The sequence below is a fragment of the Opisthocomus hoazin genome, chromosome 8 (assembly GCF_030867145.1).
Source record: "Opisthocomus hoazin isolate bOpiHoa1 chromosome 8, bOpiHoa1.hap1, whole genome shotgun sequence".
In the NCBI taxonomy this organism is placed as follows: domain Eukaryota; kingdom Metazoa; phylum Chordata; class Aves; order Opisthocomiformes; family Opisthocomidae; genus Opisthocomus; species Opisthocomus hoazin.
The window spans coordinates 17,663,681-17,675,790 of NC_134421.1; the positions used below are offsets into that span (position 1 = coordinate 17,663,681).

At 65.3% G+C, this 12,110-nt stretch overlaps 1 protein-coding gene across 1 annotated transcript; it reads right to left on the reverse strand.

The window, feature by feature from the left end:
- Window positions 1-588: 588 nt before the first annotated feature.
- On the reverse strand, window positions 589-9,929 carry SHISA8 (shisa family member 8). Its single transcript, XM_075428326.1, has 4 exons — window positions 9,321-9,929; window positions 2,241-2,365; window positions 1,992-2,132; window positions 589-1,289 (listed from the first exon to the last, which is right to left on the reverse strand). The coding sequence occupies exons 1-4, from the start codon at window positions 9,842-9,844 to the stop codon at window positions 1,069-1,071; spliced, it is 1,011 nt and encodes a 336-aa protein (XP_075284441.1). The 5' UTR covers window positions 9,845-9,929; the 3' UTR covers window positions 589-1,068.
- Window positions 9,930-12,110: the final 2,181 nt, after the last annotated feature.

Genomic DNA, 12,110 nt, shown 5'->3' on the forward strand with positions numbered 1-12,110 from the left:
TTCGCCCTCCATCCCACCCAGCAGCTGCTCTTAAGCATAGGTGAGCCCGAAATGTCCTTCAGAGACATCCAACTACGCAAGCGTCTCGGGAAGCTGTCACCCCTTTGTCCGGATAACCTGGAAAATGGAGCTGTACAGCTTGCAACGAAAGACGGTCCCTTGGTGGAGCAAGTGTGGTGTCTCTGTGCTCCTTTAGATGCAACCCAAGAGGCTGAGGGCTTGGGCAGAGCCAAGCAAGGTAGAGCTGGGCCAGAAGCTGGCAATTTTAGGAGCAGCTCTATGGGAGGAAAGCTTTTACCTGACCTTGCTTGGAACAACGTCCTTTCGCTCTGTCTCTTTGTTTCTCTGCTCCCCCTGGTCAAACTCTGTCAGAACCATTAAACTTCAGGCAGAGGAGATCTCTGCGGTTTTTGTGTAGCTGCTCCGAGGGTTTTGCGCTTGGCCGTGGAAGCTGTGTCCCCACTGTGTCCCCCAGCGGGGAGTGGGGGGTGTCCCTGGGCCCTGTGGGAGTGGGTTTTGCTGCCGTGGGAAAGGGGCTAGGTTTTTGGGAGCAGCGTGTGGTCCCCCAGCCAATCCATACTGAGGCCATACAGTTTATTGTATTATTTATTGACGAGGTGGAGGATGGGGCTGTCGGGGAAGGGGAGGCTCTGCCAGCGGCAGCGGGATGGTGCCTTGAGTCCATTGCTCTTCCCCCACCTGCTCACGGGGGCTAGGTGGGGGTGCCCGGCCCCAGCAGGACGTGTCCCCCCCATCGCTGGGGGCTGCAGTCTGTCTGGCGTCGGCCCCCGTCCCTGCAGCAGTGCCCCGCTCCGGCAGTGTGCCCCGGCTCTGAGAACAGCTGAAACTCATTGTCTGGAGGAGAGGGACGGTCTGGCCTCCTCGACGGTGAGGCGCAGCCGGCAGCCCCCGTCCCCAGCAGAGGAAGGACGGCGTCTCCCGCCGCGGCCGGCTGACGTGGCTCTGCGATGGGCCTGCGATGCTCTGCTCCAGCGGGGCCCACCGCGGGGGAGGCCGCCGGCTGTGCAGGGGGTCAGCCCCAGCCCCGGTCCCCGATGGCGGCGGCCGTCAGACGGTGACCTCGGTCTTGCTGTTGGTGGCGAGGTGCCGGGGCGCCTGGCCGTACGGCGGGGCGGCGGGGCCGAAGGCCTCGGGCGGCCCCTCGGGGCGCAGGCCGGCCCGCCGGGGGCCGCGGGGGGGGCCCCCCTCCCAGCCTCCCTGCAGCTTGGGGCAGCCCGCGGGCCCCTCCGGCCCCCCGAACCGCCTGTAGAGGTCCTCGGGGGCGCTCTCTGCGGGGACAGGGGCGCGGCGTCACCCCGCGGGGCGGGGGCTGCGGGAGGCACCCCGGGTGCTGATTGGCCGGGGAGCGGGGGGACCTCGGCCACGGATTGGCTGCGGGGCACTGTGGGGTTTTGGGAGATGCTGGGCACTGATTGGCTGGGCGGTGCAGTGTGGCCAGGGGGGATTCCTGAGCTCTGATTGGCTGGGGAGCAGGGGGATCTTGGCCACGGATTGGCTGGGGGGCGCTGTGGGGTTTTGGGAGATGCTGAGCACTGATTGGCTGGGCAGTGCAGCGTGGCCAGGGGGAATTCCTGAGCTCTGATTGGCTGGGGAGTGCTGCAGGTCTGTGTGGGATCTTAGGTACTGATTGGGTAAGGAGTGCCGTGGCTCCGTGGGGGATCCTGGGCTCTCACTGGGTGGCGGTGCCGCAAGCGTCTGTGGGATCTTGGATGCTGATTGGGTGGGGAGTGCAGTAGGTCTAGGGGGGACGACTCTGAGCTCTGATTGGGTGGGGAGTGCAGTGGGTCCACTGTGGGGGACCCTAAGCTCTGATTGGCTGGGGCGTGCAGCGGATCCATGCAGGACCCCAGGCACTGATTGGCTGGGCAGTGGGGGAGGTGCGGAGCTCCAGGGGACCGGGGCGCTCATCCTGCCCACGCCCCTCTGCTTCCCCCCGGCCGCCCTCCCGGCCCCGCGGCGGCAGCACTCACCTCCAGCCTGGAGGGCGGCGTAGGCGGCGTAGGCGGGGGCCGGCAGGCCCAGGCCACTGGCCAGCGGCAGGTGCTTGCCGTGGCCGCGTGGCCGCCCCAGTGAGGAGGCAACGGCCACCGCGTTGTTCAAGGGCGGCTTGTCTGTGGGGGCAGAGGCAGGCGGGCGGGGGCTCAGCCACAGCCAGCGCCTCCCCGCTGCCAATATTCCCCCAGGGGAGCTCGTTTTCCCCCCCCACGCCGGCACCTTACCTGTCCCATTCCTGGGGGGCCCCCGGGCCGGCCCCTCGCCCAGCGGGACCTGCATGCCCACCATGAGGCCGTCCGCGTGCTCGGAGGGGCTGTGGCCCGGCTGCTTCAGCAGGTCTGTCAGCGTCCTGGGGAGGGGGCGAGGGGCCATTAGGGCGATACCCAGCTCCCCCGGCCCTGCCAACGCGCCCCAGCCCTGAGCCCCCCTCTTTGGAGGCAGAGCCGTGCAGCCTGGGGCAAGGAAATGGCTGCTGGGAGCAAGGAGCGCACCCAGGCTCCCAACCCAGCTTTTGCACGGAGCTGGTGAGCTCCTCCCCAGCAGTGAGTCGGGGTCTGGCAGGGGCTGGGAGTGTCAGCAGGTGAAGGCGGCAAGGGGGATGCGTGGCTTGGAGCAGGCTGTAATGGTATGACGAACCGACCCCGAGGAACCCGAACTGGCAGCAGCTGGAACAACACCTCTGGGATGCTCCCCCCAAGCGAGAGCCTGGTGAAAGGGGGCAGAGGAGGCGACACCTCCACTCCAGTCCCTTCAAAGCGAGAAAGAGAGACCCCGAGGAAGGGATTAGAGATGCCGCTTGCGCCTCTTCGGGGAGGAGGATGAACTAGTGGCGGCCTCCGGCGCACGCGCTGACCGTGCGTGACGCCCTCCTTATAACTAACAGCATTAAACATTAAACACCATTACATAAGACCAGGCCCTATTTCGTTTAACATTCATGGACGGAGACGCTGCAGTCCCACCATGGCGCACCAGCTGGCAATGCCAGCGCGGGGCACACCGGCGGTGCTGGCACAGGGCATGCCCACGCGGCATTGCAGCCTTCGGCAGCAAGTCCTGGGGTGGGACGGGATGCTCCTGCTGGCGTGGGGCTTCGCGATAAGGAGACCCGCCATTCCCCCTGCAGAGATCGGTCCTGCACGACTGCAAGGGCGCAGGAGTGTCCACGCGGGGCTTTTTTTGGCTCCCTAATCCCTGGCTCACTGTCAGCGTGCCGCACACCTCAAAAGCTCTAGCTGGCTCTTAGACGCACGCCGGGAGCCACAGCAGGAGCTTATGGTTGGCAAATGGCTGGACGATAAAACAGCAGATGAAACTCAACGCGCATAAATGCAAATTGGCAAGGAGGGTGGGAATAATCCTGACTTGGTGGATGTGTCAGCTCCAGAGCGCTCAAAAGCCCGGCGAACCCGGTCTGGGGAATTGCCAGGGAAGGCAGCGAGAACAACAGGGAAAGCAATGCGTTACGCCCAGGCGTGCAGGTGCTCAGGGGGTCTGGAGGGCCGTTCCCAGGACATTTTCCCTCCCCGTTTGCATCCAGTCAGCATCACAGGGCAATGGCAAAAGCAAAGCTGCAAGGGAGGGTCGCTTGCCCTTTGGGTTCATTTCACATCGTTCTTGGGGAGCGTTGCATAACACCCCCCTGGGATCACTTAATCTCCAAATGGGCCAGCAGATCCCTCACGGAGCCAAACAAGTTGAAATAAGCAAGGAACAACCCCTGGCACCAGTATGTACTGGGGGCTGACCAGCTGGAAGGCAGCTTGGCAGAAAAGGGCCCGGGGAGCCTGGTGGACACCAAGCTGACAAGGAGCCAGCAATGTACCCCTGGGACAAAGGCGGTGAATGGCCTCCGAGGCTGGATTAGGCAGAGCGTTGCCAGCAGGTCCAAGGGAGGTGGATCGTTCCCCTCTGCTCAGCACTGGTGAGGCCACACCTGGACTGCTGGCTCCAGCTCTGGGCTCCCCAGCAGAGGAGAGACATGGACATACTGGAGAAAGTCCAGCAAAGGGCCACGAAGATGATGAAGGGGCTGGAGCGTCCTTCCTGTGAGGAGAGGCTGAGAAAACTGGGACTGCTCAGCCTGGAGGAGACAAGGCACAGGGGGATCTTCTCAATGTATGCAAATATATGAAGGGAGGGCGCAGTGAGGACAGTGCCAAGCTAACAAGAGGCGACGGGCGCATACCAAAACGCAGGAATTTCTGTTTAAACAGAAGAAACAGCCCTTTTTCCTGCAAGGGTGGTCAAACGGTGGGCCAGGCTGCCCGGGGAGGCTGTGGCACCTCCATCCTGCAGCTATTTAAACCCTGCACCTCTCCAGGAGCCCAGCTCTGGGCCCAGCCAGGCTTCTTTGGCCATGGGTGCTGCACCCAGAAAAGCTCTGGGCACAAGCCTGGCCTGGCGGCGGGCTGTGCCCAGGCAGGGCAGGGGGTCAGGTCCCCCGAGGCCGTGGGTACGGGCTGTCAACCCGAGGAGCTGCCGTCCCATCAGCTCCCAGCTGCCCCGGGGTGCATTGCTCCCCGGCCCCCTCCCCACGGGCCGCTGCCTGCTCTCCTGTGTCCCCGGGGCCCAGCGCTCAAACAGGCTCGTTCCACCAGGAATTTCAATCCGATTTGACCTATTTTTTTAAAATACTATTTTTTTTTCCTTGGGTCTATTTATGAAGTTCGAGCTTTAATCCTTTATCTGTGCCTTTTCCTCTCCAGACAAATCCGTCAGTGGTCTTTCTCATAAGCCTGCCCTCTGCGCCAACCACCCAGGGGGTGTGGGCGATAATAACTAACGGTAACAGTGTGAGCAGCTCTTAACGAGCTATTTTGCTAAGGTGGGAAGCGTGCACAGGCCCTCACTGGCTGCTGCCGGCAGGGCCCCCAGGGGCTGCAGCCCCCTCTCCATCCCCGTCCCCAGGTGGTGCGGTGCAGGGGAGGTGGACCTGGAGGGTGACACTGTGCTGAGGAACTGCTGTCTCACCGTACGTTTTTGGGGGGGTTTTATGAGCCCCAGCCTGGTCTTGTGGCTGGGGGGGCTCAGGGGAGGTCCTGAGTTATAAGGTCACCCGGCAGTCTGTGGCACCGAGATGGTTCCAGGGTGCAGCTCGAGGTGGGGGACATAGGGCAGATGCAGCTTTAAACCTGCACCGCTTGTCTGCAGCAAAACACTAACGAGCAGCACCAGTCAGGTCCCGGTCCACCCCTGTGTCCATGGGTGCTGAGCACACAAGGCCATGCGTGAAGGTTGCTGCGGCAGCATCCTGCTCCCAGCTACTGCCCAGCTTACCCACGCATGGCCTCACCCGCGTGGGTGTGCAGCCACCTCCGCGGCAAGCCTGGTTGTGCCAACGGGCAACATCTTCCATGGCTTACAGTGCATCTGCTCCGGGCAGGGGTGCCCACCTGTGCACCCGAGCAGTGCGGGCACTGCGGACTCGTGCCCCCCGGGGCTGGGACACTCAGGGATGCTCAGGAAGTCTCGGGGGTAGCAAGGTACCTTTGCAAAACTGGAGTTGCAGCGGCGGGGTAACGGAGCTTGGGCAAAGCACTGGGCGCTGGGAGTGAGCCCACCTGGCTGGACGTTGCATCAAGTCTGGGGACAGGGGTTTGGGTCTCCCTCCGTGCTGGAGCTGGGTCCTCTTTCTCGTCTCCTCCAGAGCTGGGGTGGCACATGATGACTCCGCCATACTGCCTGCAAACACCTTTTCTAGTCTTCACCACCTGCTATCGTGGGCATGGCCACAGACCAGAGCATGGCCAGAGAAACACCCAGTGCGGTCGGACACACAGTGGGGCCGGGTTTTGGGGCCCTGAATAACACAGGGGGACCCAGAAAGCGAAAAGCCAGCATCGGGGGCTCGGCTACTGCAGCTGCCAGGGTACCTGCACCCGCTGGCTGCTTTGTCCCTCCCCAGCATCCCCGCTGCCCCCCAGGACGCTGCTCCTCGCCCAGCTCTTCCCCCAGGGATGTTCACCCCAGCCATAACCTCCATAACCTGCAACACCCCCCCGGAGGTTTTGGGGAGAGGTCCGGAGCATGTGCCTGCTCTCAGGCGAGGGGCACAGCCAGATCCCGGCGTCCCCCAAGGAGCCGATGTCCCCGGAGATCCGGGGCCTGAAGAAAAACAGGGCCAGGTGTCCCTGACTCAACGCGGGGTTTGGCCAGGCTGAGCGAGTGCCGGGGACGGGTGCCAAGCGTCAGCCGAGCCGGAAGGAGAGGGGTTTGTGAGAGCCGCCATAAGGCCCTGCGGGAGGAAGGCGGATGGGGAGGGGACACACACACCAGGTAGCTGCAGCTGCTCGGGCACCTACTCCCCTGGGTGGATGAGCAGCCAAAGCCGGGAGAAGCCGTGCTGGAGGCAGCCGAGGAGTGAAGGTCTCAGGATAAGCTGGACGAAGGCTCAGGTGTCTCCATCTGGGAGGAGCGAGTGGGGTTTCTGCGCCTGGTTGTTCCTCCTGGGCTCAGACCAGGACCAGGACCATGACGAAAGACCTCTGGAGGTGCAGAAGTGGCTGACCTTCCTCTCTCAAGTGGGAAGCCTGCAAGCAGTGGCGGCGGGAGCCGTCCCAGGGCAGCAGGCAGCTCTCCCCAGGAGCGGAAAAACCCCATCGGGAGCGAGGGATGGGGATGGAAACCAAGCCGGCCGAGCAACAGGGAGCTGGCCCGAGGCCACGATGCGGTGCCCGAGGAGCAAATGAGAAGCTCCTACCTGAGGCGCTGGGAGGGAGGGAGGGGAGGTGGCACTGCCCGTGCCTTGGGTCGTGTGTGGGTACGGAGGCGAGACAGCTAGAAATAGCCCCACTCCATCGGAGGCACCGAGATGAAACGTATCGCCCGGGCCGACCGGGTGCACAGTGGGACAGAGGTGACAGCGTCCCTTTTTGGATGCCCGTGCCACGTACCCAGCCCCTGGTGCTGTCTCCATCAGCCCAAGACCCGGGAGGCTGTGCTGGCCCGGTGCCCGGGGCTCCGTACCCGGCGCACCGCTCCCACCATGCTGTGGCTTGACGGTCACCATCCCCATGGAACCGGAGCTGCTCGTGGCTTATGCAGCAGGACACGGGGCACGGGAGATGGCAAGACCTCCCCCAGCTTCTGCAGTGATGGAGGTGCCCTTCTCATTTTGTCCCACAAAGGTGGGCAAGAAATACTCGCCTTCTGGTCTGTGTGCCAGTGCCCGAAAGACCTGCGGCTTTGGGGAGAAAAGGCACCCATCTCCCCAAACTCATCGGGAAAGCATGGACTTGCACGAGTGAGAGGGAGGGGGGACATGGGGAAACACGTGGCTCCGGCCACACAGAATGGGAGCTACCTGCAGTAAACACCCCCAACGCGAGAGGCAGCAGTCCCGCGGGCTGCTGGTGATGGGAGAAGGCAAGAGCCACCAGCAATGGACAGGGACCCGGGTCCAGGCGTCCCGGGGGCCGACCCCTCCCCAAGTGCAGCATCTCCTTCCCAGGAGGTGGGGGGAAGAGCGAAAAAAGACGCGGCGGCGGCGGGCGAGTGGAAGGGGAGCGGGGAGGCAGGGAGGCTGGCGGAGGCCGTATTGATCCTGTCAAGGTGCCAGCGCTTCCTCCGGTGACGCGGGGGGGAGGCGCGGGCTGGCAGCGGCACCCAGCCAGGCTCCTCACCAAGGGGGGGGCCGCAGCATGGATCCCCCCAAAACTGCCTCCCGCGGCTCAGGAGGGCCCCGTGACCCCCATCTATGCCCAGACACTGCCCTCTTCCAAGCAGGGGGGTCAGCCTCTGCTCCCCGGGGTGGGTGCAAGGAGCGGGGTGGGTCTGGGGCGCAGCAGGTTCGGAGTTGGGGTGCAGCACCCAGCGGATGCCCAAGCCCTAGGCGGGCAGGGGGAGGTGGGCGCCTCAGGGGAAGGAGAGAGGGTCCCTGAGCTGGGGGTGCAAGCAGAGCAGCTCCCTGATCGTCCCGGTGAAACCATTTCCTCTGGCCCTGCTTTCTTTTTTTTTTTGAAGCTAAAATGCCTGAACAAAATGGCATAAAAGTGGGTTTCTCGCCAGGCTCGATGGCCTCACTGGGAAGATGCGAAGCAGAGCGTGCACCCCGCTGCTTGGCCAGGCGCTGGCTTCGGCTCAGCCCGCAGCCCCTCTCCCTGCCCCTGCAGCCCTGGCTGGGTCCCCTCTCCAGCCCTCCTCCTTCGGCTTGGGGCGGCCACGGAAGAACCCCGGCACGACCACCTTGGTGAGCCTGCCCCGGCCCCGCTCCCCTGCGTGTGTGTGTGCGTGCACACGCGTGTGCACACGTGTGCATGGCCCGCGTGCCGGGGCGAGGCCGAGGAGGGACGGCTCTGAGTCAGAGCTGCAGGGGCAGAGCTGTGCCGGGGAGGCTGGGGCTGCTGGCAGCCGCTTCCAAGTGTTAAACTCATTGAATGTGACCGGTAAAAAAATAAAAGAAATTAGAAAAAAAGGAGGGAGAGGAAAAATCTACCTAGGGAGGGAGAGGGCAAGATGCACCGACGGCTGCGGGAGCCGGGCAGGCGCAGGGGGTCCCCGACGCCAAGGAGTGCCTGACACCCCAACCGTCCCCCCCGCCAGCCCCCCTCTCAGCCCCGGGAGAGGGCCGAAAAGCCAGGGGCTGGAGCCACAGGGTGCAGGGCCAGGGGGAAGCTGCCCATCTTTCCCCTGGACGCCGAGCTCCGGGGGATGTGCAGCCCGGTCCCCCCTGCAAGGGTGATGTCCCACCCCAGTGCACAGAGGCAGGTGCCCATGCACACCCACACGTGCACACACACACACACGCGTGTGCACACACACACCGAGGAGATGCAGCAGCCACGGCGGAGCTGTCTTCGCCATCTCCTCTCCCCCCACACTACTGGCGAGGCTGAGCCCAAGGGGACTGCGGTCCCCGCTCGCCCCGCGCACAGCCAGACCCCGTCTCGCTTCCCCCGCGCACTGGGAACCACAGCTTTTGTTTTGGGGGGAGGGGGGAGCCACGTCCTGTAGCTCACATGTCACCCACCCCACGGGCTGGTGGGGACGGCTCTCCTGAGCCTGGGACAGGCCTCCTCAAGGGACGGAGCAGGTAATTTTGAGAGGGGACGGGTATGCAGCCGCCCTTTCTCATGGAGGCTGTCCCGGCTGGCAGCCCTGCCTGCCGAGAGAGGCTGGGGGGCTGCAGCCAGACCTCCCCCCCAGCGTCTCAGCATGCCAGGACCGGGGTTTTGGGGATCACTTCACCTTCTCGGCAGCTCCAGGGCGAAGCTGGGGCTCACCCTACGCAAGGGGCTGGGGACACGAGCCGCTGCCCGTGGCAGGGACCGAGCGGGATGGGTGGGGGGACTGGACCCCTTTACCTGGAGACGGTCATCTCCGTCTGGGGACCCTGCGCCTTCTCCAGGCCCAGCTTGGTGAAGATGCCCACCAGCACCATGACGGCCACCACACCGCAGATGATGTAGACGATCATGTTGGTCTTGTCGCGAGTGGGGTCCTCGGGGGTCTCGTCCACCCGGGCGGGTGGCTGGCCCGTGTTGACCCAGTTGGGGGTGTCGTAGTTGGAGCAGCCGCTCTGGTCCAGCCGCCGGGGCTTGAACTGGCAGCAGAAGCGGTACCCGCAGGTCCCGCAGCAGTACTGGTAGATGCCGGCGTTGCAGTTGAACGGCGGGTCCCACTGCCCCATCACGTCGTAGTAACCGCGGCAGCGGTCCCCCCCCGCCGGTGCCGCCCCGGTGGGCGCGGGGGCCGCGCTCTCCCCCGCCGGTGCCTGGCTGCCGTTCCCGCTCTCGCCGGGCCCGCCGGTGACGGGCTGGCCGCTCCACACCCGGCCGGGCTCCAGCAGCACCAGGCAGCAGATCCCCACGACGTAGCTCGGCTCCATGCGGGCGGCCGTCCGGGCCGGGGGGCGAGTCAGAGCCGCTCGCCCGGGACCGGCCGCATGGCCGCCGGAGATCCCCGCGGAGGAGAAACGGGCTGGGGGGGGGAGGAAAAAAAGGGGTGGGGGGAAGAAGCGCGGGGGGAAAAAAGTGCGAGGGGCCGTACCCCCCTCCCCGGCTGCGCCCGGGCCGGCCGCCGGGCGGGGATTCAGCGCAGGAGCCGAGGCGGGCGGTGCGGGAGGGCGGCCGCGTCCCGCCGGCCGGGGAGGGGAGGCGGCGGCGGGCGGCGGGGCGGCGGCCGCCCCATCCCCGCACCTCCCGGCACCGCGCTCGGCGGAGGGGAGGGAAGAGCGGCGGGAGCCCTTCGCACCGGGGCGGGAGGGGCGGGAGGAGGAGGAGGAGGAGGAGGGCGGGGGGCGGCGCGGCCGGCGAGGCGCGGGGGGCTCGGCTCCCCCCCCGCCCGACAGCCTCCCGAGGAAACCGGAGAAGGTCCTGCAGCGAGTCCTCTGCCAGGCTCCCCGCCTCCGCCCTCCCCGTCGGGCCGCCGCACCGGGGGGCCGGGCACGCGTGGGACCCCCACGCTGCCCGCCTGCCCCCTTAACAGCCCCCACCCCCAACCCGACCCCCGGCCCGCCGGGAGGGAGCTACCAGGCGGGGACCTTGGCGTGCCGGGGGGGGGGTCGCGGCCCCCGGGGCGGGGGGTGCCCTCCCGCAGCCGGGCCCCACGCGGGGAAGGGGGGGAGCAGCAGCCCCAGCCCCGCGCAGGGATCAGAGCATCCCCCGCAAGGGGAGCTGTGCCCGAGGGGGCGATGTGCAGGATGGGCAATGCAGGGGGCTGCTGGGCACCACCCCAGAGCCACGATGGTTTCCAGTAAGCCCGCTGGCCAGCCCGTTTGCTGGGCTCCAAAGTCTCGGCCTGCTGGGTGACGCAACACGCACCCACTGCTCCGCTCCCTGGCCAGTGGCACCCACAAAGACGGCCTTAATCCCCGCTGCCAGGTCCTCTCCCCAGCAGGGCAGGATTGGCTTTCCCTGCTCTGGGGCTGCTGCGGCAAGAGCAGGGTGGGGGAAACTGAGGCGCCCGTTGAGGCCCTCACCCAGCACCAGCACGTTGTGCAGCCTGGGACGGGGTGGCCGAGGCGAGGGGCCGCGCACACGGGACTCGCCGACGAACAGTCCTGCATCCTGCCCCAGGGAAGGGCAGCAAATCCGGCACCAGCACTGTTTCCTTCGGCAAATCGTTCCCGCCATGCTCCGGGAGAGAGGAGCCTCATCCTGCCTTGCCCCGTCAGTAGCCTAACCTGGGGGACAGGACTGCCTCTGGGCTGCGCGATGCTGGTACGGGAGACCCCAGACGGTGATGCAGATAGACACTGTAATGATGGAGGTGGAATTAAGCGGGTCAGGGAGGCTCCGCTCGCTCCAGTGGGTGTCTTCTTCAGGGCAGCGCTGAAGTGCTGCGGACCAGCCTGTCCCCAGGACCCATCCCTTCCCCGCCCCACCGTGGGTGGCAGGCTGAGGATCTCCACCAAAGTGGAGCTCCTGCAGAGACAACCTTGTGCACGCAGGGGCAGAGCTGGCCATCGCGAGCTGCTTGGGTGGGAGAGTGCCGCGCCATGTGCCGCGAAGGGGGATGAAACCGCGCCGTCATCATCCTCCCCGCGCATCACGGCAATGAGATGTTTCGGGCCAGAGATTTGCACAAACAATGTCCCTCGCAGCGAAGGTGAAATGCTGCCGTGTTTTGCTGTGGGAGGGATTTAGGGGATAAAATCTCCTCTCCCTGGTCACCAAGTCTGGGCCCTGCAGGCCCCCAGCCGCTTCCCATCTGGAGGCTGGCAAAAGCCAAAGACATTGAAAACATGGATAAGCAGAGCAGCTGGAGCCTGGGACACATCCGATCGGCCCCCAGTGCTGCAACCTAATAGAGTTCCATTAGGTAAGGTAGCTTGTAGCCTCCAGAGCTTCCCAAAAGAGATAAAAAGCCAGCGAGGCGGAAGAAAACTGCGTGTCTCCAAAAGCCATGCTTTTCCCGAATCTCAGTGGGGCTCTCCGACGAAAGGCCCCATCGGCTGGAAGTTGCAGACATGGGGGTCGTTAGCGCTAATAGCCAACAGCAGTGTCGGCCTTGAGAGAAGCTGTGCAAGCAAAGTTTGCTGGCTGCCCAGGTAATGCCAGCAATCGTTTCCCAGGCGCTGGGCGATCGCTCCCAATGTGCGTGCAAGCAGAGCTGCCTCGGGGGGCTGGAGGCTTTAGCAGGCTGTTAGCAGG